At 50.5% G+C, this 27,827-nt stretch overlaps 1 protein-coding gene across 1 annotated transcript in view; it reads left to right on the top strand.

Annotated features, from left to right (window-relative positions):
- The window catches only part of RHBDD1 (rhomboid domain containing 1), a 105,665-nt gene that overhangs the window by 62,452 nt on the left and 15,386 nt on the right, over positions 1-27,827 (top strand). The window contains exon 6 of the mRNA XM_028510603.2: positions 6,871-7,014. Coding sequence (XP_028366404.1) covers positions 6,871-7,014 — 144 coding nt within the window. The remainder of the gene's footprint in view (positions 1-6,870; positions 7,015-27,827) is intronic.

The following is a 27,827-nucleotide window of genomic DNA, read 5'->3' as shown; positions in this document are numbered from 1 at the left end:
GTGGCTGGGCTGCAATAAAACCTCATGGACAAAAGTGAGTTAACTTCGGACCCCAGGTTGTAGCTTTCCGATCCCTGGCTTATTGTCTCCATTTCTCTCCTCCTGTTATTCCTGATATTTTTCTTCAAACCGTGAGCATAGTCACAGTAGCTGTCTTGAAGTCCAGGAATGCTAATTCTGTCTTCTCTGTATATGTAATTCTTTTTTGCATCTGTTTTACGAGATTGATTTTTCTCCCGGTTGCAGACCACATCTAGTAAGATGTGACTGGATGCTGGACATCACATATATTGTGGTGTGGAGTGCTCAAGTTCTTCTTCTTTTAAAGGAAACTGGACTTTGTTCTGGCACCCAGTTAAGTTCCTTGATGATTAGTTTGATCCTTCTGGGGCTAGTTTTAAAATTACTTAGGGTGGGTCTAAAGTAATTTTTTAAGATTTTATTTATTTTTAGAGAGAGTGGAAGGGTGGGAGAAAGAAAGGGAGAGAAATATGAATGTGTGGTTGCCTCTCACACGCCCCCTACTGGGGATCTGGCCTGCAACCCAGGCATGTGCCCTGACTAGGAATCGAACCGGCGACCCTTTGGTGCACAGGCCAGCACTCAAGCCACTGAGCCACACAAGCCAGGGCTAAAGTAATTTTTTTTAGGGATAATTCTGCACTACTACTGAGGTGTTACTTTTCTGAGATCTCTCCTGAATGCCTGTTGTTCACCAAGGACTCTCCAACTGGCAAATGTCTCCCAGCCCTGCCTGAGCTCTGGGAACGGTTCAGATTATAGCTCTCACTCATTCTTGGCCTGGTCTCATGGAATTCCACCTATGCACGCTTGGCTTAATACCCAGCAACTCTCCAGGGAAACCCATGCAGATTTCTGGAGGTTTCTTCACGCACCCAATTTTCTCCTTGGCTATACTCCGCCCTGCAAATCCCAACTCAGTGCAGGGCGTCCGCCGCATTCCCCAGCCCTACCCCGCTGCCTGGAAAGTGCCTCAGGCTCATTCCCTTGACTTCCTTTCTCTAAAGGTTCAAAATCCCGTGTTGCCTGTTATACAGTGCCTAAAAACATTAGTTTCATATCTTTTCTCCAGCCTTTGACTTGATTATGGCGGAGAGCTAATCCGGTCCAGGGCCTTCCTCCTGGCAGAAGAAGGGCATGCAGCAACTTGAGCGGAGTGCATTCAGTACTGGCCCGGGCAGGAGGAAGGGGGGCTGCCGTTCCTGGGTTTCCCCCCAGGTCTGCTGGGTCTCCCTCAGTGAGGAGTTGAGGGAAGCAGCGCTGGTAAAGGGCTTTTCAGGCCTTGATGCAAAGGCCTGTTTGGAATTATCCAGAATGTGCCGGGGTGCCACTGAAGGATTTCATCAGCAGAGTGATTCTGTTGCAGCTGCATCCAAGCCATGTATTTGATGTAGTTCTAAGGGCCGGGATCATGAATATCCATCCGGGCTGTCTATATGAATCAACCGAGACGCTTTCCCAGCACATCCATGCCTCGAACTCACCCCAGGCCCACTAACTCTGAACAGGGATGGAGACAGGGCCTTGGACTGCTTTTTAAAAGCTGCCTAGTTGATTCGAATGGGATCAGGAACAAAAACCAGAGGCTCAACGGCTCCTGTGGAGGTTACCTAGGTTTGGGGACCACAGAAGAGAAGACTGTCACTGTCCCAAGAAGAGGTTTCCAGAGCGGGTGATGTGTTTGCTCAAAATCCTGGGAGCGTGGCCTTGATGCAGGGGGGGGGGACCGTGGCTGGGCAGCGTCAGCCCCCCCGCTTCTGCCTGTGGGCCCGCCCGGAGAGAGGCGGGGCAGCAGGGAGTCACCGGCGCAGCCGATAGATAAATACCCGTGGACCCTTGAACAACACGGGTTGGAACTGCGCAAGTCCACTTCCATGTGGGTTTCTTCAATAAATACACACAGTACTGTAAACATCTTTTCGTTCATATTTTCTTAATAACATTTTCTTCTCTCTAACTTAGTTTATTGTAAGAGTTCAATATGTAATACACATAACATCCAAAATACGTGTTAATCAACTGTTTATGTTAATGATAAAGCTTCCGGTCAGCAGGGGGCAATTAGTAGTTAAGTTTTGGGGGCGTTGAAAGGGATGTGCAGGTTTCTGACTGCATGGGGTGGGGGATAAGTACCCCGAACCCCAGCATTGTCCAAGGGTGGACTGCACAGTCATCTACAGGGGCGCTGGGCCCTTCTGGTTGTCGGGCAGGCAGCGCAGTTCACACTGACTTCAGGGTAGCAGGCTTCATGGGCCTGCGCGACTCAGCTGGGCTGGGTGGGGAGACCACTTCAGTTCTGCCCCCCGTGACGGCTCCCCTCCTCCGGCTGACTCGGTTCTCTCCGCTGCACAGGCGACACGGCCTCTAACACCTTGGAGTGGCTAGAGAAAAGGGGCTTTTCTCCTGCTTCACTGTTGACAGCTCCCCGGAGAAACAGGAATGGTCCCCTGGACGAAAAGAGTAATGCACAGACATGGCGCAGGCTGCCGCAGATTACCCAGTGTTAGTGTCTCATGGGACAGCTGGGGACAGAGGTTTAGAAAGGTGAAGTAACTTGGCCAAAGTCAAAGAGGCTGTTAGGAATGAATAGAACTAGGACTGAAAACGCAGGTCTGTGGTTCCTAGCCCCTGCTTTTCCTGTTGGACAAGGATACGAGATGGGCGTTCTGCTGACTTAACCTTACAAAATAGAGCGGTTCCCCTTATTGTCTTTTCTTCCCTTTCTATTGCACTTACTTTAAAAAAGCAGGGGGCGGGGGGTGAGCTGCCGCTTTCTTGCTTCGAGAGGAAGAGGCTTATGCACAGCAGAGACACAGACCAGGGAACTAAAAGCAAGAATAAAAGCCCCTTTACCTCTCCACGCGTCCCCTGTGAGATCACCGTATTTATATTCCTTCCTCGGAAGGGACTGGGTTTCTTCAAAGGCGGAGCAACACCAGGCCAGGTGGCCAAGTTCAGGGTCACCGAGGGAACTTCGATGGGAGCATATGTGTCTCTTGCAAGTAGCGGTTTATTCTGACCGTGGCCGTCCTTCGCTGAAAAAGCCTTCAGAGACCAAAGAACCTCATGAATGTTTAAAAAGCTGCTACCAATTTCTCTCATCTCGGTGGTGTTTCTTGATCTCTTTCGCCGTGAAGTCCTGGTATGTGTATGAAGAACAGATGGAGGAATAGTTAAGAGCATAATGATAACCAGAATCCCTTTTACTCCAGAGCCAAAGTATATAGCTACAAAAGAATATTAAACTAGTATTCATCGCAGGATATAATTTAAACTTATTTATCTTAAGTGTTTGATTGTTAGGTTTTTCCCAGCCATGTTTATTATGAAGATTGAAAAGTATCTGATTGGCCCAGCAGAACAGCTGTGGAAAATTTGTGGTCCTAGGAGACCTGGCCTCATGGTACTAGACAGGGATGGGAGCTTGGGTCCTGTTGATGATTTATGACTGATGATATAGAACCCTTAACCACGCTAATCTTTTTGACTTAAGGCACTAAAACTTTTTCTCTTTCTCTCTCCCCATGTTTTGTCTGACAAGTCCCGAATTAGATTTTATAATATTCAGATGTTTAGAGTTGTAGACTTTATTTGATTAAGGCTGGGTTGTTGTTGTTTTAAGAAATAACGTGAAGAAAAAGGGTTTTATGTGTAAAGAAAATGTTGCCTGAAATCATAACAAACTTACCTGGAGGTTAAAACTCTACAGATGTAGGCGGTAGTTCTGATATCCGTGCAAGATGGGCGTGTGGAGCTCCTGGGTTATTTGGGATTTCGAATTGGCTGACACGTTTGAGGGCAGAGAGGTAGGAAAGCTGCGTAGACCTTCCACGACAGAATGACTTTCCCCAGGGGCTTTGACAGTGGTAATGAGCCATATGGGGAAGTGCCCAATGTGCATTTTTGTTGCAGTAGAGTAATTGGCACTCTTAGGGAACGGGACAGTGTCTCTGTTCAGGGACTGCTGAAGCCTCGCATGGTATTCGGTGACTTATCCATAAACAGTCTGTTATGTTTTCCAATGGTTGTCCCCTCTCCTGTCCTTTGTGAAGTACATACATTGATTGTGTGTTGATGGTCTGTCCTGACATGGAAGTTGTCTTCTGTGTGTGTGTGTGTGTGTGTGTGTGTGTGTGTAGCATAAAAGCAAGATTTATAGCCATGCCCCAGGCTCCTGTACTCCCCGGATATGCAGCACGCTGGTGGGTGTGATCTGCAGGGCTAGGAACTGAGTTTTTCCGATAGTTCTATGGTGCAGAGACCGATTTGAGGAACGGCATCCACATTTAAAATTGTGTCCAGATTCCACGTCATCTCTAAACCATGGTGAGGCTTTGTGAAACTTACTTATATTTTTCTCCCGTCCTGAATGCTATAATGTTAATAATATTCTGACATGGGAAACATGTGAGAGAGGACGTGGAAGTTGGGTTACTGGAGGTAGTTAGTAATTCTCACTAATTTTTATGACATTCAGAGCAAGGATTGTCAGAATTAGCACCCCCTCCAAAAAAATACAGTACAAGTTTATTATTATTAAAACCATTCATTTTTGTGACATTCAAGGACAGTCAGTAAACTGGTTGCAAGATCGAAAAGTGTGGTGTTGATTGGTAAGACTAGACAAAGGCTCTGAAGGGACATTTCCCTCAGTGAGACACACTAGTGGCCAATAAGCAGGTGGAGAAATGCCGCACCTCGTTAGTTATCAGAACCGCAATGAGGTCACCACTTAACACCCACCAGGACGGCTCTCGTTAAATAGACAGACAACACCGGGTGCTGGTGAGGATGCGGAGAATTCTGCACCCATATCTATGGCCGTGTGAGTGTAAAATGGTGCGACTGCTCTGGAAAACGTTCTGACAGTTTCTGGCATTACACAAGACTAACACAGGACCCGCAATTCCCCTCCTAGTATGCATGCAAGAGAAGTGAAAACACACGTCCACAAGGAAGCTTGTACAGAGAGTTTACAGCGGCATTATTCACAGTAGTTACATGGTAGAAATAACCTAAATGTCTGCCACCTGGTGAATGAATACACCAAATGTGGTACGTTCACACAGTGGAATGTTACCGGGCCATGAGCAGGAATGAGGTGCCGGTCCGTGCCACCACGTGGGTGAGCCTTGAAAACAGGACGCTAAGTGAAATAAACCAGACACAAAACACCACACATCAGATGGCTCACTTTACATACTCATCCCGAATAGGCATAGTTCTAGGAACAGAAAAGTGGATGAGTGGTTCACTAGGGCTGGGAAGGGTGCTGGGGGTGAGAGCTAAAGGCTACAGGTTTCTTGGGAGCGAGAGGTGATAAAAAATGTTCTCGACTTGACTGCGGTGCTGATGGCCCAACTCCACAAACACACGGAGGCCACCGAGTTGCTCACTGTGACGTGGTGGCTGTACAGGGCGTCGAGTGTGTCTCGGGGCAGCTGCTGCAAAAGCGGAACTCGCAGGCACAGACGCGTGACAAACACTCTTAACAAACACACGCCACTGCGTTGGAATGTCGGCTGAAGCTAAATGGGGGTGTTTCATTGTCATTGCATTGTTCATAGGAAAAGAGAGACTTTTGGAGTGCCTGAAAGTTCTTACGGGGAATAGTGAAACTTTTTCCCCTCTCCGTCTCGTATATTAGGAAAGCTTTTTGTTCATGACGGACACAATAGGGAGGTTTAAAATAGCTTCAGGACCAATGATCAAAAATTCCGAATATGAGAGATCAGTTTACCAGAGTCTACTCAGCAGTGTTCCTGGCCTTGGCCTGATGGCGGGTCTTTTTCCTGTAGCCTTATTAAAGCAATCAGAAGCGTATTCACACCCAAGCACGTCCTGTGATTTTGGCTGATCGGGTGACACATGACACAAGACTCACAGTGAAAGGAATTTTCATCAACAAGAAAAAGCACAAAAATTAAACATTTGAAACATCTTCAAAGGGCATAAAAGAAAGGAAAAAAGTAAAACAGACTATTACTTCTCTCCCATTACACCAGAATTAGATTGGTATTTTTCTATGGGGGAAAAAAAATCTCTTCCAAGTGAATTCCGGAAAAGCGGGTGATTAAAGAGAATGCAAGGAGTAAACCCAAACTGAGTGGAAAAGACCGATGTTAATGACCTTGCAGAAGTGTGCTTCGCTCCGTAATTGGCCTTTATTCACGTGGTGTCTAAGTTGGGTGCCGAAGCATTATTTAACGGCCGGGTCTCTTCTCGCATTTTACCTGTAACCGATTTCTCAAAAGTAATAGCAACCGTGGTCTCTGATGGGGATTCCACTGACAGAGACAGTGGCTCGTCTGTCTCAACAGACTCATCGCTGCCCGGAGCATCGCACCTGGCGGCAGGATGTCTGTACAGGGTGGGATGTCTGTAGATGTCAGCCTGCCCCCCATGGCCAACAGCCACTGGACAGGAAGGTGTCATCCACTGTCGTTCCAACCGCCCCCCTGTCTGCCACCATCAGGACGTCAGTGAAAATGCCCCAAGTATGAATTAGCTCTGAGCTCAAAGAATTCATTGATTTGTCTTTAGCGCGTTCCGGGCCCCCTCTCCAGTACCACTCACTGACCACCTTCTAAATCAACACCTTCTTCCCCTTCAGCATGTAAGGGCTAGCCCATGCCCAGCGCCTTGCCGAGCTCTGAGGGTGCACTGCAGTGACAGGGCGGTCACCACCCACCCTCACGGGGGAATTCTCCACCTGCCACCTGTTCTTATTTTGGGGATAATTATTACCATACCCAGCGTAAGGACAGGAATTGTTTCCTTTGCTTACAAAACTGGAAGCGTGAAAAGAGTCTGTGACCATGTCCTGTCCCCTGTTCGTTGTGCCCGCAGGCTACTCTGGGTACCAGCATTATTACCCTCATGGCAGGGAGGGCCCCCGGGAAGAGGTGCCCCGGAGCTACGACGCGTACACAGCAGGCCTGAGCGAGGAGGAGCAGCTGGAGAGGGCGCTGCGGGCCAGCCTCTGGGACCAAGGTAGGGGCTGTGCACCCTTCACTTACTTGAAAACGTACCTCCCAGGGCGAGATGTTCTGAAAAAGGACTGTTTGCAGCCACTTAAACTTGAGACGGTTTATGCAAAGGCTATGCAGGTGAGACAGTGCGTGCACCGTGACTGCAGAGAACGGGGTGCGATGCCCTGCTCCCCACGGCCTGCGCTCACAAGGTGCCAGACTGCGTGTGTTGTTCAAGTGCTTCTTTTTATAGGCCTGCTGCACTCAGGGCTTTGGAACTGAAGTCAGGAAACTTTAAAAAAAAATCCTTAGGTGCACAAGGAGGGGTTTGCTTTGGGACTCATGTCTGAAGAGCAGGCTGCATGTCCCTGGCCGTTGGGGCTGCCCACAAACTTCCCTGGCAGTCACTCAGAGGGCTCGATGTGCATGCAAACTCGGGGCTCCACCTGACCCCCTGGACCATCCCCTCTTTGGGCAGAGTCCAGGAATTCGGATTTTTAACTGACTTTCCAGAAGACGCTCTTACAAACTGATAGATGAAAACCACTGCGTTTATTTTGCCGTCTCTGCTGTTGTTTTGGCTCACGAGTTTGGGTGTTACTGTTGTTACTATTTTAGTGGTGACTAAAAATCACCCACCCCCTCCACAAGCATTAATTAAGGTCCTATTGTTTCATGGGCTGCGGTCGGTACCATAGTGACTACAGAGAGGCAAAAGATGGAACCTGTCCTCACAAAGTTCACAGTCTCTGGGAGGGGGACCCTGCTAGGTGCCCTCCCGCCGAGGGATCCGTAGTGTCAGGTGCCTGAGAGAGGCTCAGGCTAAGCGCTGCCAGCCTGTCACTGCTGAGGAGACATCTCCGTGGGCCCCCAGGAATGTGTAGGGCGTGCAGAGATGCGGAAGGGCCTTGCAGGCGGGAGTCGGTAGCTGCACAGACACAGAAGTGGGGGCGTGGCCAGCCCTCACTTTTGGAGGGAGCGTTAAGAGAAGTACGGGGAGAAGAGTGAGGAGCGAAGCTGGGGCCTGGTCGCAGGTCCTGGCGGTGGACAGGCCAGGCGGAAGGTGGATCGGCATCCGGTGTCAATGCCCACAGAGCTCTGCCCGGGGCAGCGATGTGGTCAAGGCTGTGTGTCACCAGTCTGGCAGCAGGCAGTCAGCAGACAAGGGCTGAGCACCTGTGGGAGGCACCAGGCGTCATGCCAGATGCAGGGATACGTAAATTACCGCAATGTGGTGTGTGACTTTAAGGAATACGGCCTCAGCGTGCTCCTTCGCATGTCCCAGTGTGCGTGCAGGTGGGGAATGACAGCAAGTGGGGAGCCAAGCCGGAAGACTGCTGCGGTAGGAACAAGACGTGAGAGCTTAAGCTACGATGTTGGCAAGGGAAAGTGGACGGGGAGAGATAAAGGACTATTTCTCAGGGGAAGAGTCTAAGAACTACGGTGTATAGTCGGCTAATACTGTGTAACAAATCACAGTAACACAGGTGGCTTGAAACAATAAACATTCCTTCTGGCTCTTGAGCGTGTGAACCAGCGGCACCAGGCCTGTGTGGTCTTGGCTGGTGTGCTAAGGCATCTGCACCAGTCAGCCAGGGCCGGCTGCTCTCCAACGGCCTCGTGGACATACCCACCCGGCCGTTGTCTGAGGTGATGGCAGGGGTCAGACCGGACACCCCGTCCAGCAGGCCAGCCTGGGCCCCTCCACAGGCCTTTGGGGTAAAGGCCCCAGGGGAGCGTGGGAACCAGCCAGGCCGGTGCTGACGCATCGTCAGCCCCACTGTGTCCTGTTGCCTAAACAAGTCCAGCCCAGTCCAGGTGCATGGGCTGGGGAAGTCGGCCCCACCTCTTTGTAGGAAAAGCTGCAATGCTGCATTGCCAAGAGCATGGACAGGTGAGGTCCGGAATTTCGGCCAGTCTTGCAGTCAGCACACCACATGCAGCCAGAGGGACTGCCCGTATCACGGTCACCAGAAGCCTGCCCTGGCCTTGGAGTCCTAGACTTGGGCAGTAGGCCCCAGCGCCTGCATTGTAACCAGTTCTCGTGGTTATTCCGATACCCACAGGAGTTGAGTCACTGCTAGGCAAGATAGGAACCATTATGGGCTAAGTAGAGCCGGGCAGAGCGGCTCAGCGTGGACTTCGGACAAAACCGTCTATAGCACCATCGAAGGGCAGTGCAAGGAGACTTTCTGATGTGACGGATCTGTTCTGTGTGGGGATGGTCATGGTAGAGGCACACAACTCTTTGCGCTCGCCAACACCGCAAGAGTAAGTGTGAGTCAAAAGAAATTTTAAAAGAGGTAAATAAAAATTAACAGGGGACCCAGTGAAGTAACCGACAGTCTTGCAAAGACCATCAAAGATCTGGAGGAAGTTGTGAAGAAACAGGACGTTCATTCGGTGAGATAGCGTCACCTCCCAGCACACTCTCATGGCCGAGGGGAAATGCACCTTCGTGGCGGGGAGCGCTGGCTGCCGCCCCCTGGACCCGGCGACCACACACACAGCGGCGTTATCAGTGGGATGACCTGATGTCATGTGTCTGACCCCGATCGGATGCAAGATGTGGGCCAAAGCATCAGGAGGACGTGCCCCTGCTAAAAACGGTTGCCCTGCCTCTAATTAAGTCATCCCCTGTGAGTGTCACTGTGCAGGAAATGCTTGGGATAGCAGAACAGTGAACAGCAGCACTGTGGAGAAACGACCAGACAAACCCGGATTTCCACAATTCAGTGAGACTGGTTTCCCTGGGGGGGGGGGGGGGGGAAGTGTTGTGAAAAAAAGCAGGATGTGGTTTTTATGTTAAAAGGAGATAACCGAATGTGACATGAGAACCTCTAAAAACTGGCTCTAGAAGACATTTTTTTGAGAAAACTGGGGAATTTTGTGTTTGGACCAGATACTCGGTGTGGTCAGGGAAATGACTGAGCTTTCTTTGATGTGGCCAGCGGTGCTGTGGTCCGGCGGCAGAGTGGCCTTTATTCTCGGGACGGGAACACTCAGTTACTTAGAAGCCAAGTAGCGTGATGTCGGTCACCTGCTGTCAGAGGTCACCCAAGCAGCTCTCTCCTCTGCCTCCTTGCTCCTCCCCCTCCCTCCTCCCTCCTCCCTCCACCAGTTCTGCATTCAGATGGCTTTGGGAAACTCTGCAAGCTGTACCCCCGGAAGACCCCGAAGGACACTGGTGTGCAGACCGTTCAAACGGGCTCTGCGGTCAGGAGACCCGGTCATTAATGCCGTGCTCCCCAAACGTGCTCGACCCGAAACTTCACTTCCAGCGAGCGATGTTTAGAGCGTATGGACCCAGTTCCGAGGAAGCTGGCCGGAAGAGCCTTCCTGAAGGGTGTCACACAGTAACTGGGGGCGGCCAGAGCTGACTTCCAGTGAAGTCTTCGATTAGGTTTATCTGACTTGCAATGAGGTTTTCCTTGAAACACTTCGTCAGTGTCTGGTTAAGAATGAGAAACCAAGGAGACATTTTTGAAAGACCTTTAGTATTTTTTAGCTTTTTTTGTTCTATGGAAAAATGTTTGGTTTGAGTTTATCATATAAAATTCTGGCCATATAGTGCACTACTATTCTGTACCTTACATTTTTTCACTCAGTATTGTGTAGTAATTATATTTTCATGCCACTACATTTTGAACATAGAGATCTTACATATATATTCTTAGATTTATACCTAAGTATTACTTTCTTTTTTTGGATAGAGAGCTATGATCCATTATAAATAGTACTTGTAAAAAGAGTTCTGTGTTTGTTGAGATTATTATATACTTTCTCTTCTTGGCTCTATTGGCACGCTAACTTATTTTGATTTTCGAAGGCGAAGCAGGTTTGCACCCTCAGGATGAGTATCAGCTGGTCGTGATGTCGTACGGTCCATCCTGGTGCTGATAATATGGGCGCCGGAAAGTCTGTGTCCTGCCCTCGCTGGGGGGCACATTCCACAGAGGTGCTGAAAACAGCTCCGCGGATGGGGTGTTCGTGTTGCTTGGGTCCCCTGTATCACACCGATTGCCTGTGCCGTGCACCCTTGGTTACTAGGAGTATTTCTGGGTGCCTTCAGAGCACCAAAGACTTCCAGTTCCTCCAGTGTCACCTTGCTTTCCAGCGGGGGCTGACTCGCCAGAGGGGTTTTCTCAGAGCTTGCTTGCACTTCAATTCCTCATGTCTTCTCTGCCCCGGAACTCGGGTACGGTGGAGTAGGGGTCTGGTTCTCGGCCCACTCCCCTGCTGTGTCCCCGTGGAGCACACTGCTGTTTCTTGTTGGTCCCTGCTTTGGAGTCTGGCAGCGGGAGTCAAGTGGGAGCTATGCTGTGATCCCCCCTCCCCTCCCATTCAATATGTGTGTTCTCTTTCTGTATAGAGTAAACTAAGGCTTTTTTAAAAACTAAGGATAATTGGCACACGATTTCACGTTACTAGCTTCAGGTGTACAACAGAGCGATTGCAGCATTAGTCTTAGTGTCAGACGGTCACTGCGTCCCTGCGTCTGGAGGTGCTCCTGCACCTCCCCCAGGTTTAGAGATGTGTTGTGTTTTGTTGCACCTTTCTCCCTGTCATTTAAGGACTTTGATCTGGAGGGAGGGCATGGGGAGAGGGACCAAGGCAGCCTTTGATTCAGACCTCCCCTGCCGTGGCTGATGCTCCCTCCACAGGAATGATGAAGGACACTTCCTCTGGTCTCTTTTGTGAGGTCCAGAGAAGGGCCGAAAGCGGGTGTGAATTCCTTTGTGTCCTGTGTTACGCAGCCTGTGAATGTATTCTGTGTTCTCCTGCTAGCTCACACTGGAGCAGTTTGTTAAAGGTTTGGGCCACCGTCCTGTCGTGAGCATCCTGCACTGTGTCCAAGGACAGCCAGAGCTCCAGTGGCGTTCTAGACTTCTGTTTCGTCGGGTGCCCCGCTGTCCCAGCTCTCTGACGGGCTCTGGAAAAGTCATTTGCAGATTGTCCAGTGTTTGTGTCTGTTGTAAGGATGGAAGGGACGCTTTCTCCAGCTGTCTCCACCCCAAGTGGAAGCCGGAAGCCGGAAGCCGGAAGCTGTCCCTGCTCTTCATTGCGTCTTGAATCTATCACTCCTGGTACATCTATTGACTAGGTCTTTGTTGTTGTCGTTTTAAAGTTAAAGAGCTTTTCCTCATGAAGTAGGTAGAATCTGTAGCCCTTTTTAAAAAGGCTGGGTAAACGCTTCATTGTTTCCCTTTGAGTCCCAGTTTTCAGAGTGAAAAGATAGTGTAATCGTTAACCAACAATGCTGAGATTTGAAAGGGCCAGCTGATAGAAATTCATCTGGTAGCATGCCCGTTTAGCAAGAAACATCCAGAACCAATTAGTTTCAAACTGTTCTTCAGTTAAAGATATTAGGAGAGTAAATGAAAGAATCAAACCAGCACCCTTTTAACCTTGGAATTGGCTGGTGTCATACTTCTGAAGGGTACCTGGCTGTAATCTCGAGTCCTGGGGCTCCTGCTGGGATTGATAACATGGAAGTCGCCTTTCTAGGAGAAATATCGAAATCCCTGTTATTGCAAGGGGCTTGCACACTACCAGGAGTAACAGAAATCTTGTCTTGTTCTGTTGGCAGTCTTGGCTGTTCTAAACGGGTCCAAGAGGCAGCTGATACCACAGTAACAGAAAAATGTTGGAAAGGGGCCATCTCTTTCTTCGAGTCAAAAGGCAGATGCCAGCTAGGAACACTAGCTCTTTGCATGTTCCTCTCCCCCTCCCGACATCCTTCCATGGGTAATTTGTGCCTTTTTTTTTTTTTAATAGCCTGCCATCAAGTTCAGCTGGTGGCTGGGTACAAAGCCGTGTCCTTTGAAACTTCTGTCTGCCAGCCTGGAGCCCGGGCACTGGGGTGAAGCTGGGGACCTTACTGACACGTGGAGTGACTCGTGCGGCTTTGCTTAGACTCCTCTGAAAGGCAAACACCGCCCCCCCCCCCCCCCCCACACACACACTTGGCTGTCTGGTGCAGACCCAGCGGTCCTCACCCGCCCCCGCCCCCACCCCACTCCGTGCAGGCGGGGTTGCCCGTTAGCCATATGGGAGCCGGCGCGGCAGCTCGCTGCAGACTGGGGCTGGCTGCGGCTTTGTCTCGCAGGCCTGAGAGGCACAATGGCCAGGGAAGCCATCCTGGCAAACAGTATGCTGGTCTCATTAGCATCCGGTTCTTCTGTTGTGAGCAGATCGTTCGACAACATCTCTGAATCCTGTGGATAGGTGTCATGTGTGCCTAGGGACCGTCTGAGATACATTTTGAGTGAATGTACGTATTCTTTTTTGCGGAAGCTACACCAAGGTATAGAAAGGAGGCATTCGTCTCGTTTCTTTAATGTTATAGAGAAACTTTGGAGAAAACGGAATAAGTTATGCTCGTGTTGTTTCACTCTTTCACGGAGCCACGCACGGAGGCAAGGGGGGACCTGCAGGGGGCTGAGCTGCAGCCCTGGCTCACCGCTTGGTTGTACTGGAGGGCGCGTCACCGAGTCTGACCAGACCTTTGTTTTACTGTTATTATTATAACAAAGGAGTTGTACTGGGTGCCCTTCGAAGGCCCTTTGAAAAAGTCCCGTTGTTCTGCGGTCATGGACCGAGTCAGAGGGGCGTTGGTGGAGTGAGGCAGGATTTGGGAAAGAGGAGGAACATTGGTGAGTTCTGTGCCGTAGGCGTCTCAGAACTTACAGATGAAAGATCAGTTCGGGAGGATGGGGTCGCATGACCGGCTGCAGCAGACCCCGGTCAGTAACTGCCTGGGTTAGAGGGGGGCGTCTCCTTCAGCTGCTTGGTGAGAGGAGCCTTCCGAGGCTGGCTGTGCAGGTGCCACGCAGCGGTTGGCAGTTTTGATCATGCGCAAGTTCCCCCGGCTGGCTGGCTGGCTGGCTGGCTGGCTGGCTGGCTGGCTGGCTTGGCCTCCCAGGGGCACGGCAGGCCAGGGCAGACTGCTCGTTCTGTGCGGCCACTTAGCTTTTTCTTGTTAAAAGCACGGAGCTGGGTGTGTGTTCCCCCAGGAACACCTTCTCCGTAAGAAAAACGTGCCAGGTTATCTAAAAGCAGTTCCGTTGCAGAAGACCACTTCCTTTCGATGGCTGGTTCTTGCTTGCCACTGTCTGTGCTGAAGATATCGTCTCAGTGAGTCAAGGCAGCTGTTCGAGACTGCACCTGAACGTGAAGTTCTGCACGTGAAGATACATGAGCACACACTGTTTCAGACCTGTGACCCAGCATGCGACCCAGCATGGGACCCTGCCAGCCAGAAAGAGAAACAATGAAATGAGGGGTTCTGTTTAGATCCCTCTTGGGAAGGAGCAGGCTTCTGTTTAGGTTCTATCGTCTAAAAATATCAACTATAGCCCAGCCATTGCTAAAATAATAAAACAAACATGACACATGAAGTTTGAACATATTGGGAAATGGACATCCATAGTTAGGTGGGAATTAATGTATAGCTTTTTTCTCTGCCACCCACCCCCACAATCACCATTTATTGAAAGGCATTATTCAGAGGCTAATACATAGATTTAGCAATAAAACTATAAACAAAACTTGAATTCCTTCCCCTCTCCCCTGTCCCTAACATCCTCCCCTTCACAAGGGAGACTGATTTGGAGCTACCAGATTGTTTTTTTTTTAAATAGTTTATTTGTTGTCGTATTTTTTTCCATGACCATTTACCCCACCCCTCCCCTCCCCACAGCAGTGGCCTCTTGTCCGCACGCTGCCAGGTCTTGGGTGTTTCAGCGGTGCCGTCCTGCACACTCGTCCTGTTGCTCTGGATTATCCGTTCTGTTCGCCAGCAAATCCCTGTTTGCGCCCCGTGTGTGTGTGTGGGTCTAATACTGTTAAGCATTGCCGGCTACAGAAATGAGTAAATCTTGTCCTTGACTCTCAGGCTAAACACATTATTCTTTTCGGCGAATGACAGGAGATTTAAGGGACTGACTTCGCTTCCGTTAGCCAACGTATTAGGTTTGGGAGATGTAGGAACTTGTGAAAGGAGTAGATCGCCTCCCGGACCCGGCTGTGGACGTCTCCACTTCGGCAGCTACGATTCCCTGAGTTACAGGTGAATTCTATAGACTGTCGCGTTTGCTCATACGCGAGCATCTGCACACTCAAGTCATCCAAACAGTTTTTAGTTTCAGAGAGCTTATAATGTGTGTATACAGTGTTTAATAAGATCAAATTGGAGAAAACTAAACTATAGGCCCGATGAAGACACTCTTCGTCATTTTTATAAAATGTATTCATTTGGAAGAGAGATGTCAGATCGTGCCTTAAACCTGCAGTGGAACATCCATTCCTGTTGCTCGAACAATGGAGGGTGTGAAGAAGGTTCTATCCCAACATATCTGAACTCACGTATGAGACACAGTGAAACGGTACCTTCTTTTCTTTTTTTCTTTTCTTTTTTTTTCTTCTTTTTAGGGGAAGACCCAGACTGTTTTGTAGACTTAGGAGCTGATGTTTTCAGGGAATACAATTTTTTTAAAAGATTTTATTTATTTATTTTTAGAGAGGGAAGGGAGGGAGATAGACAGAGAGAAAGAAAAACATCAATGTGCGGTTGCTGGGGGTTATGGCCTGCAACCCAGGCAGGTACCCTGGCTGGGAATCGAACCTGGGACACTTTGGTTCCCAGCCCGTGCTCAATCCACTGAGCTATGCCAGCCAGGGCTAGGGAATACGATTTTGTTCTCTTTCTATTCAAGCCTTTCTAACCCTTTTCTGAGCAGTGTAGGTGCACACTGAAAGTGCACATAACATTTTTGGTGTCCTCAAGGGGCCACGCTGTTGAGCGTATGAAGCACGTGATTGCACTGTGAGTCTTGAGACAAGGTGTGCTGCTTTGATCCTGTGAGTAATTTATTTAAATGATTTTTTAAGTTGTTGATGGAGAACAGGAGAAGGCAGCACCATTTTCAAACAGAAACTATGATACTGTGCTGGCACTGGCTGATGTTGCCATACTTAACACTTGATCTTAGACGATGAGAAAACAGACTTGGAGAAGCCAAGAGGTTTATTGTTCCATCACGATCTATAGCTATACCTCTATATCTATATCTGTATCTGTATCTGTATCTACCTATATCTATCTGTTAACTGTGGCCCCTTTACTGCGGACAGTGTCCCGAGCTGGGCAGGCAGGAGTGAAGTAGATTGGGCTCCCCAGGTGTGAGAGGCCAGGGAGTCAGGACCTCCCTGGAAGGGGCCACGTTTCCTAGAAAGAACCGGGGCTCAGAGCTGAACCCCAGGCGAGCTGCTGCATCAGCCTTCTGCATGTGACTGCAGGTGGCCTCTCAGCGTGCCCCTATCAGCAGGGGCAGAGTCCACCTGGCCTCAGGTGACAGCGTGAGAGCGGGTTCGGATGCCTGTGCTGACACCTGGTGGGTGTGCGCTGTCGTGGCCCTGTGGTTCTGCCCCTGCTTTGCCACAGGTATGGACAGCTCTCGACTCCTTTCCTGGAAGTCCCATTCTCAATGCACGAGGTGTGCCCCGAGGAGGGCCTGAGACAAGTGTTGCCTGAGCTCACCTCTTCTGCTCTTTTAGATTTGGGTAGCATTTGTTGTTCTGCATATACAAGTACTGGGGGGTGGATTTTTCTCTATCCTTCTAGGTCCTCTGGCTGGTCTAATAATCACATCAACATGAGGCAGATTAACCAAAGAAAAGAACCATATTCATTACATATGCATATATGGGAACCCCCCCTACACACAAGAATCAGAGACCCCACATCCACGAGAGGTCGTGAGACAGAAAGGGAAATGAGTACGTATGGCCTTCTGAGCTGCAGCTGAGGACAGGCACCCGGGGTGACAGGGGGAGGGAGATCGTTTACTGGATGATACGAGCAGATGTTCAGTAATTAGAAGCGTGTCCTTCCCTACAGACAGGACCTGACAGGTTATTTTTGGTAATAACTCTTATGACGGGCCAGCTTCCATTTCAATTCTTTGAGGAGGGGCAGAGTTCTGCGTGAGCCCACTGGTCTCAGTTCAGCCTGAAGCAGCCTGCTGCCAAAGCGGCGCGTCACGGGCAGGCCTGCCCTGAACCCCTTCAAATGCCACCCACGTTCACCGGGGACAGTAAAAACCAGCGAAGGAAGACGGAAATATCCGATGACCCCACCACCCAGCGAAGAATCACCTAACATGTGCGGTGCCCCCCTGGCAGCGACCCATCACACAGGTAACAAAACAAACAAACAAACAAACAAAAAAACCTCTGTAAATGTTCTGGAGAAATTCTTCCCAGTCCATTGGGCATAAAGTGCCTCTTTCCCATTGGTTACTCTGCTAGAAAGGTCCACACACCCACACAGAGTCCGACGAAATACGCATTTGTGATTCTCTTCCTTATTTTTGATTGTGAAACAAAGGTATGGAGAAATTAAATGAGTTGCCCAGGGTTGTGTTCTAAGGGATGAACACCAAAAAAGAAGACCATGCTCACCTATTCTATTATCACCATCCTGATTTCAGAAAACGGAAATCTCTGAGGTGGGTATAGCCAGGACAGAGCAGTCTTAGCTAAATTGGAAAGACTGTATTGCTTATGGATTAACACGGACATTGCCTTTACTGCTCTCTTTACTGGTAGATAGATGACTGGCTAAGTTCTTTTTTGCGGGGGGAGGGGAGTTAAGCAAAAATTCCTGGCAGGAGTTAAAAATTGTGAAACAAATAGTTCGTGCAGGGAAAGAATGCCCTTCTTATACAGGAAGCCTGCATCACAGGGCACACTCCCCAGAAACGTTTACTGCGGACAGCCGTCAGTAGCCCACTGGGCTGTTATTTGTTTCTATCAAAAATTGTAGCATATGCCCTGGCTGGCGTAGCTCAGTGGATTGAGCACGGGCTGCGAACCAAAGCATCGCAGGTTCGATTCCCAGTCAGGGCACATGCCTGGGTTGCAGGCCATGGCCCCCAGCAACCGCACATTGATGTTTCTCTCTCTCTCTCTTTCTCCCTCCCTTCCCTCTCTAAAAATAAATAAATAAAAATCTTTAAAATAAAAAAGTTGTAGAATATGAGTTTTAAAATATTGTTTTAATGTGGACACACTCCAATTAAGGATATTTGCATAGCTAATTTAAATAGGACTCAATTTTTCTCCAATAGTTTTCCTTTGAGAAAATAAATAGTTCATAACAAAAAAAGAATACATTTACTAACTTTTAAAAAAGATTTTATCTATTTATTTTTAGAGAGGGAAGGGAGGGAGAGAGAGAGAAAAACATCAATACGCAGTTGCTGGGGGCCGTGGCCTGCAACCTAGGCATGTACCCTGACTGGGAATCAAACCTGTGATGCTTTGGTTCGCAGCCTGAGCTCAATCCACTGAGCTATACCAGCCAGGACATTTACCAACTTTACGTGTGCCTTAAGACATCAGAATCCGACACTGAACAGTGTTTGTTAATAGGAGTCACTCACGTGAGGGTTTGCTCTGACGTCTCTGCCTCTCGCAGCGGGCCCACTCAGAGCCGCCCACTGTTTCTATTCATTCACCCTGCCGCTGGCGAGAAAAACCAAGAGTCACATGTTAGTTTCCGTTTATTAAAGAACCACAAATAGCTCTCAGAGTGGTCTCGTTTTATCACATGGTAGTTCTCCAAGGACCCGGAACTATTTATAATGCTGTTGTCCTTGGCCACAGGGAGCCAGATGAGAGATTCCTGTGTGATATGCATCCACATGTCCCCCTGACTCTCAGTCGGGGACCAGAGATTGTCCTGTGTCGCGTCTGTGTTATTGAAAGCTGGTTTGGTCGTGGTACAGGACCGAAATTGTGCCGAGCCAGGGAGATCGCTGTAAATGTTAAGCCGATTAAAATTACAATGTGAGCGTATGCTTTGGGAAAAATTGCCAGTGGCCTAAGCACGCTGCAAGAGGAGCCCGGTTCAATGAATCGCCATACAGAGTAGTACTCAGCCACTAAAAAGACGGAGAAGCGAGTGCAGAGTGTGCCCGAGGAGAAGCAGGATTCGGTCGTGTTCTTAGTCACACACACATTCATTTTGGTGAGACCTAGTAAATGCACTATAAAAAAAGGTTGGAATAATATTTAATAAGATGCCAGTCATCCTTACTTCCCAGGGAAAAGATTACGGTGACTTCTATTTTCTTCTTTTGGCTTTACTCCATTTTCTAACATTTCTGCAAAAGCAGGTAGTACCTTAATAAAGAAAAGAGAATTACTAAAATAAACCTATGCACGGCGAAAAATATTCACTATTAGCCTTGCTCTTCTCTGATGTTCTTCCCAGTCCCATCCCATTTAAGGCATTAGGAAGTTATTTGCAGAGAAACTCGATGACACACTGTACCTCGGGCGCTCACCCCCAGCCTCTTCGGGCTGCCACAGGCAGACCATCCGAGTGCTGGGCGACCGAGCAGGAGCCGAGGGTCCTAACTAGCCCCTCTCCAGATCCTGTCTCCGCTTTTCCTTTTGCTTATCCCTTTCGTTCCCTCCTTATCTCTCCTCTCAGACCTTCTAGGCTGCAGTCACCCACACGTTTCAGGCGAGAAGGCCAACGGGTCCTGTTATCAGCAGCCCACTCTCCCTGGCTACCACAATGATTTCTTTCTTAAGGGTTTCAGAACACACTGGCTTCTGTCTTGGTCTGAGGCAGCTTGAGCACAGCACTCAGGAACAGTGGCACCGGGCGGCTCTGTTTGCCCTGACAGTATACAAAACGTAAAGCTCCGGGCGTCCTATCAAGCACAGTCTCTTTGTATCTGCCCCGCGTCATCTCGATGAAAGGCTGTCGTGGCAGTCGGGACTCGAACCTTTGGGTCCTTCGGAAGGGAGAAGACTGGCGGGCACACTTTCTGTGGGAAGGAGTTTTTGTATTGCAGCATGCCGTTTGTGTTGCCAGAAGACGGTGTGGGTTGACTCCTGAATCCTCGCACTCAGGATTCTTTAGGGATCAACCGAAACAACCCAAAACCTGGTAGTTTTTCATTCTCAGCCCAGTGAGACTACAAGGAAGCCGTTTGCTTTTACCTAGCGTGATGCCGACACACAATGGAGCGGGGCCATCGACATTAAGGGAGATAAAGTGTTTAATAAGTGTCTTCTAGAGGAAGTGACATCTGCAGAGAACACCAGCTGTCTTCATTATAACTTTAAATAAGCCGCGTCCCTGGGGGTTGGCAGAGCCCTTCCTTTGGCACACTGCGCTGTGACAGAGATGGATGTCAACCCCAGGTGATTCACCATCGTACAGAGGATGCTTTGTGGTGAGACGTGAGCCTCCAACTTAGGTAACTCAGGCCTGGTCTGAACATGACTTTGACACTATGACCCTTGTCTGGTTATGGCAACATCTCCTGCCCCTGGCAGCCCGAGTTATTTGCTAATCATCACCACCTTGGTGTTTCATGTGTCCCGGGCGCATGCAGACGGGGCTTCCTGGCATGTGGGCACTGCTGTTGACTGGGACCCTGGGCTTCTTTGTGTGCTGTGAGGGGGGTCTGCGCCGTCACTGAGCGGGGCCTGCGTCAGTGGCTGGTTTGTGTTAGACTCTTGCTCACCCCATCCTGCCCGCAGGGCCAGGGCTGGCTGGAAGGCCAAGGGCACCAAGGAATGCCTTCCTCCATCTGCCTTTTAAATCAGTGTTCATTTTAGCAGATTCCAACCCGACCAGGCATGATTTCCATAAGCAATGGCTGAAAAAACCTTGCAGCCCAAGAAACTATTTAATTAAGGAGTGTGGCTCATGGTATTAGCTGAAGGAGAAAATAACTCCCCACCTGGTTCTGCTGTGTGACAGAGAGAATTGTCTGAACCCGAAATCAAAACATGTGCGGCCTGTAGCGGCGTGGAGCTGACGGTCCGTCCCCGCCAGCGGCCGTGGTCACACAGCTGCTGAGCGCTGGACCTCCCCGACCTTGACACAGGCCAGGGGTGTGTCTTCAGAGTTAATGAGCAATTAGGACGCTCTTTCCTGTCAATTAACTGGCAGAATAATGAGATCAAGTGAGCACTGTCCTTAAAAACACCCAGGCCTGTGTTTTCTTTAAAAAAAAAAAAAAACACACATATCTTTCTCTGCTGTTTACAGTTACACGGCTGGGCCAGCAGCTGCTTCCCATGAGCGTAAACTAAAAATCGCACCCACAGCAAACAGAGCAGAGAGGCGCACAAACAGGTCAGCGTTTACTCTGGACGTGGTGGATTTTCCTCCCGGGTGACTAGCCTGATGGCAGAACATCTGCTCCCACCACCGTTGTAAAGACCGGCAGACAGAGCCCTGGCTGGCGTAGCTCAGTGGATTGAACGCGGGCTGCGAATCAAAGTGTCGCAGGTTCGATTCCCAGTCAGGGCACATGCCTGGGGTGCAGGCCACAGCCCCCAGCAACCACACATTGATGTTTCTCTCTCTCTCTCTTTCTCCCTCCCTTCCCTCTCTAAAAATAAATAAGTAAAATCTTAAAAAAAAAAAAAGACCGGCAGACCAAATTACAGGTCGTGAGCCCCCTTTCTCACATGAAGGTACGACCTCTAAGTTTGGGGCAGTGAGGGTTTTTGACGACGACCCACTTGAGGATTTCGGTTTCCCCTGAATGCGATGGGAAGCTGGTGGAGAGTGTGCGCGGGGGAGTGAGGTGAGCAGAGAAGACGGGTGAAGGCTGGGGGAGGAGGAGGGAGTGGCCCGCTGGAGGAGCCCAGCCGGTTTTGGCCACAGGGTGTTTTTCAGTGTGGGGGCCGGAGTGGCCAGACAGGTGGGAATCGGGCTGTGAAAGGCCCAGTCTGCTGCGATAAAAGGTTTTGTACTTGACCCTGAGGAGAGGAGAAGCCTTCAAAGTTTTAAGTAGGGGAGCAAGAAGATCAGATGTGGGTTCTAAGATCACTCTGCTCCGTTGTGGGGTTGGGCTGCAGGGGGAGAGATGGACTTGGAGTCAGACCACACCAGGTGCTATTGGAAATGACCTCGATGTGCTTATATGTACGTGTGTCCACGTGCGGGCTGAGTATACGTGCACGCGTGTTCACTCCCTCCAAGAGCAACCCGTGGGGTGAGTGTCACTGTGCACGCATTTCAGAGATGAGGAGGCCTGACCGACGGAGGCTAAGCGAGGCCCCTCGCTAACGAGTGATAGAGCCAAGGCTGGAGCCCAGTGTTGGTTCCGGAGTCTGTGTGCGTGTCCTGACTCATTACACTACTTTGCCTGTTATATTGTAGTGGTGGGGTCATCGTCGTCATATTTAATTAATACTACAGTTAATAATACTATCTTAGTGTTCTGTTTAACACAGCTAGTAATTTACTAACTTTGTCAACTTTTTTTTTTAACATTCACTCATTCCTAATTAGAAATTTTAGCGAATTGGCTTTCTGGAAGATATTCATCAAAAAGTTTCAAATGAAGTCATTCAAATAGAGGTTATTAATGTCTTCTTGGTCAACTGCAAGCTCCGTGTGGGGATTTCTACTGTGGATTTCGTGGTGGAGTGTTTTCAGGGCCCCCCGCGGACCCCGGTGGGCGTCCAGGGAGTGTGACATCTCATCGCTGAGCGCGTCCCAGCACCCGCGCCATCACGCTCCCCGTTCACAGCTGTTCCTGCTGCATCGTCCCAGTTCATTGCAGAATGCTGCCCTGACCCTTGCTGAAGATTCCACCCTACCTTCCCGCGTTGTCAGTGGGATCCTTCGATACCTATGTCCGCAGCGAGGGGGGCAGGCACGTACCAGAGAAATCGCGGGTTCGGTTCCAGACCCACACGTGAAAGCGAGCATCGCAGTGAAGCGAGTGGCCTGGTCTTTCTGCTGGCGGAGGCCCTTGCCTTCCCTTTGTAAAAAACGTAACACCTGTGGGGCAGACTGGAGCAAAGGGCAGTAACACTGGGTGTGGCTGCACCACTGGAGCAACTAGACGGAGCCCAGGGGAGAAGACGCGCTTCACCCTAAGTTTCCGTGGGTCCCAGCGATCAGCTGGGGCCAGCTTGCTGCTTTCTCATGTGACCTCCAGCGGATTTTCTGTTACCCCGTATTTTTAACTGAGCTTCCCTGTGAAAGGGCCCAGAGCATCCTCCAGCTAGATTTTCTTTTTTATGTACTGATTGTCTTGATGCCGGAAAACTGTGACCAGACACATGTGTACGGTGTTGCGTGATTTCCAAGGTGACCACAATTGGGGGTCATCAGCATCTTGTATTTTATTAGTTGGCTAGTTTTATCATTTTACATGGAAATGGATTTTTGGTTGAAACCAGCTCTAATACCGATATCTTGCTATGTTCAGGAATGCAAGGTCTTTGCGTTCGGGGGGACCCTAGCAGATGCCCTTCGCTGCTGCATCTGTTCCCTGCAGCATCCGCGGGATGGGCCTTCTTCACGCTGTCAGAGACACGAGTGTGGGCGGACCTGGTGAACTCACACATGGAACAAGAGTGGTTTCGCCTTTTGTGCGCCGTTGCCCAGTTGGTGCTCGTGGGGATTCACGTGGAAATGGCTTGATGAACTGACCTTAATTTTAAAATTGTTTTCTGGTGGTTATCAGAAGAAATTTGACTAGTGGGCCAGAACAAACGCTGCCTATCAAGCTCTCGATTCCTTGTTTTTAAGTATATGGGAAGGGAAAAGGGGAGGAACCGTGGGCAGAAGGGCTCAGATTCCTTGCCCCTCAGCGGGCGTGCGAGGGAGCCCCCTCTGCATCCTCGCTCACACCTCGGCGGTGTGGTGCGGCCTCACGCCCGGCTGCCCCAGTTGGCGCCCCAGCTGTCTCTCCTCCGCCAGTGAACCAGGTGATTAAGGGATTTGCGGGGACTTCCTGGCTGGGGAATTGCACCCCACCCCCACCCCTCATGGGGCTGCAGTGACAGCCACCAGAGACTGGAGGGGCAGGGCACCAGGCAGGGACACACACTCACCCCCATTCCTCTTCTTGCCTCCGAGTTTCCCTCTCTCCTCTCCCGTGTTTTCTGTCTCCACTCATCTTAGGTTGCTGACCCAATTTTTTCTTTTTGCATCCCTTTTAATCAGTTTTGGAGATTCCTCCAAAAAAGATAATGCCGATAATGAATACTTAGGCACCAACGTGTAGCAATCCCGTTTTTATGTCCCAGGCACAGCAAGGACGTTTCCTGCATTTTTTAGTGTAGTTTTCACAGGAACCCGGGAAGCTGGGTGTGACTGAGTCTTATGAGAAACGAAACTGAGGGGTGGAGTCCAGGGAGGCACCCAGGCCTGTCTCACTCCAGAGCACTCCGTGGCTCTGCGGCTCGCTCCAGGGATCTCGCTCCAGGAGTGCTGAGTCCTGCGTCTGCCCCCGTCCTAGACGCCGATGATTAGGAAGCGGCGACACCCCGTGCTCACCTGTGCGGGGCGCTGGGCTCTGCCCTTTCCGTGTACTTAAGGCTCACGACAACCCCTTACAAGTTCTACTGCTATGATCCTATTTGCTCTCCCGTGTTCAGATGGGGAAACCAAGGCACAGAGAGGCCGAATAACTTGTGCATTTACCTAAGGTCACAGGGGGCTAAAACCGGTGTCCCAGCTCTGGTTCTTAATCCCCCAAGACGGTCCCCCACCATCACGGAAGCAGCTCATCAAACTTACTGATGATGGATCTCAGACTAACCGAAGGAGGAACGGGAACTCCCCCTGCTCACTGTCCTGGCTGCTCTCTGCAGTTCCCCGGCAACGTGCAGGATTCTTTCCTCCTCCCCCAGCGGCCCTCCAAAGGCGCGATGTAGCCGATGCTTCTCCCGACGGCTAACCCAAGACCGATGCCGGGGCCGGGGGAGAACAAACAGCAAATTCATGAACCAGGAACCTATTCACAGCCAGTCCCCAAGGTTCCCTGTGCAGTCAGCGCTCCTCCACCACCTCGACTTGCGAATAAATGGAAGCCTCTGCCTCGTTTCAAGTGCCGTGGTATTTACCAGTCTCGTGTTTTACCATAGGAAGCAGCGTCAACAAGCATACTCATGTGTTGACAGTTCTAATTAATACAAGTAATTAGTCCTGACAGTGGAACTGCGAAAAGAAGACCCATTCATAAATTCGCTAATTATGTTACTCCGCTCGGGAGTGTAATTGCCGTCTCGTCTTTCATCATTTCTGCACGTGAGCAAAGGGCCGTCTCGCTAAGTTCTTCAGATCTTCACATTTGCGTCCCACGAAGGAATTTCGTCAAAATCATTTTCCCACTGGAACTTAATTTCCCCGGTGTTCGGGAATTGACGAAGAAGTCACAGCTTTCTGGGGAGAAATGAACGAGAGATCGGGGAAAGCCAGGCGGGGAAGGCGGGGGTGGGGGCAGGTGGGGAGCGGGGAAGAAGTCATAGGCGCGTCCAGGTGCTTTCCAACCTGCCTAAATCTTACACCCTTCTCTGTACTTATTTCTATCCCTTTTCTGAAAGCTGAGAGGGTTTTATTTAGGCTTTTGGTTATGTTTGTGGTACAGAAAACGGGAAGATTGTTTGTTACTTTCATCCGCGGTGAAAACCCTCTTCTCTCTGATATAAACAGCCGGCTTTTTCAGGGACGTGTGTCGTGGAGCAGACGTTTGCGGCCTTAGCCTTGCTGACATTCTGAGCTGGGTAACTCCCGGGTGGGGCGGGGAGGGGGGGCTGTCCCGTACGCTGTTGGATGCTGAGTGGCATCTGGCTCCACCCACTGGGTGTTAGTGCACCCCCCCCACACAGTGGTGACAGCCAAGTGTCTCCAGACACTGCCAGTCATTCCCCGGGGCACACACTCGCCCCTGGCTGAGAACCCCTGCACTAGAAAGTAACTTTAGATTAAAAAAAAAGAGTCACGTAAATCTCTTGTGTCAGACACGTACATTCAGCTGCAGCCAGGTCAGTAACGCACATCACTTAGGAGTAATTTAGCGGTACAGACCCCCGGTTCGGGAGGTCAGCCCTTGAACTGCAGAGCAGGCAGACCGTAGAGATATTTGCAGGTTTGGTCCTCGACCACCGCAGTCAGGCGAGTGTCCCGATAAAGCCCGTTCTGATCTTTTTCCTTGGTGGTCTTGCCTGCAACTTGTAAAAAAAACACAACACCTGTGGAGCACAATACAGCAAAGCACCATAAAACAGTGTGTGCCTGGACCCCTTCTCCCCTTCCGATGGTGCAGTGGTCCTCTTTGATAGAAAGGAGAACAGCATTCAGGTGCGGAGTAGCCGCATCGAAAACCCCTTTGCTCCTCACGCTGCATTCACGGGCCGTTAGCATGCCTGGAGTTAACACTGAAGGTTCTGACTCCTTTTCGGTGACGGAGTCTGGAGTGCTCAGCTGCAGGGGCTCTTTGTCCCTCTTCAGTTCTTCAATTCCTTCCCTCTGTCATCTCTCCTTACCCTGCTTGGGTGTTTAGTCTTTTGTTTCGGTGGCTGTTTCACAAGCCCCTTCCCCGTATTTCCTGGCCTGCCCAGTCCCCCCACCTGTCTGGAAAAACCTCAGACGGGGGTAACCCCAGCCACCAGGCTACCCAGACCCTGCACCTGGCAGCTGACCCTGATTGGAGGTCATGACCCAGCAGAGCAGGCTGAGCTCGTTATAAATGCATGTCAACACTTCACCGGGCCTCAACTCTCCCAGGAAAAGGGAGTCTACCTGTAGGTGATGCCCTCAACCTTCCATCACGAAGGCTAAACTTACCTGTGCCCACCCCCTTCCTAAACTCGTCCCCTCTGACAGCTGGGCAAGAAACCCTCCTCCCGAAAGCTGATCCTTCACCTGCCCCGACGTCTCAGAAGAACCTTTTGGGCTGGATTAGCCCATTCTCCCTTCCGTCTTCAGCTTCCAGAGTCTGCTGGATCCTTCCATCTGACCCTCGCTGTGGGGCTGGAGACTGGCCGCCTCACCTACTGCGGAATGCGCTCGGTTAGGTCGAGGGCTGCTCCCACCTCCCGCCCGTCCAGGACCCCCGTTTCCCCGAGCGGAATCGGAGGGAGACCAGTGCGCATGGGCACGTCGTCGGGCTCCGTATGGTTATGGGGGCGGGGAGAGGCGTGCCTTCCGAACACTGCGGGCACAACAGGCGGTGCCCGTACCGTTCTCGTGGTGTGTTCTCCACTCGGAGGTACCGCCTAGGTAGAGCCTGCGTGTGGGCTTGCTCACTCTGCCCCGGCCCCTGAAAGCCGTGTCCTCTTTTTCTAAGAGGGCCCACACCCACAGGGTGATGGCAGGGGGCCTCGTGTCCGGGGGCAGGACCCAGGGGACCCGAGCTGTGCGAACACCCACCGGACCGACAAATCTGATGTGGAAAACCCGCCACAGCAGCTCCTGCCTTCCTGGACGAGGGGCCCGTGCGGTCGGTCGTGTGCTGTTGAGCCTTTGTCTGCTAAGCGAGGCCCCGGAGGCCCCAGCAAGGGAGGGACCCTCGGCTCTGCCAGCCACCAAGCGTCTCTGGTTTCCCAGTTCCAACTTTCCTCCGCACTCGGGCTTGCTCCCCCTCCGTCTGTTTTGCATTCCTCCTCTGCTTTTTCTCTGTAAACATGAATGTGAAATGTATTTGCTCGGCCTCTCAGCCTTGTCTGCCCCCCCCCTCCCCCCGTCGTGGGTCCAAAATAGCCGGCTGGAATTCATGAGAATGTTATGTCTTCAGATGTTTATAATCCGAAAGAACCCCTCATGGTTTTTTTTTGTTTTTAAATCATAGAGCGACTTGGATGTCGGTGTTTTCTGTTGGAAAGATGAGCCAAGTTCACAGTGCAGCAATTACAGTGCGATGCATTATGTATCATTGGTAGCGCGCCCCAGGAGCAACGGTAAACCGTGCCGCGCCGCCCGGGCCCCGCAGCGTAATTAGCAGGATCAAACGCTGCGCAGGGAGCAGCACCATAGTCGCCGTCCGAGGTCAGGAG

The sequence above is a fragment of the Phyllostomus discolor genome, chromosome 4, assembly GCF_004126475.2.
Source record: "Phyllostomus discolor isolate MPI-MPIP mPhyDis1 chromosome 4, mPhyDis1.pri.v3, whole genome shotgun sequence".
NCBI lineage: Eukaryota > Metazoa > Chordata > Mammalia > Chiroptera > Phyllostomidae > Phyllostomus > Phyllostomus discolor.
This window is presented reverse-complemented; position numbering and strand designations above follow the sequence as displayed.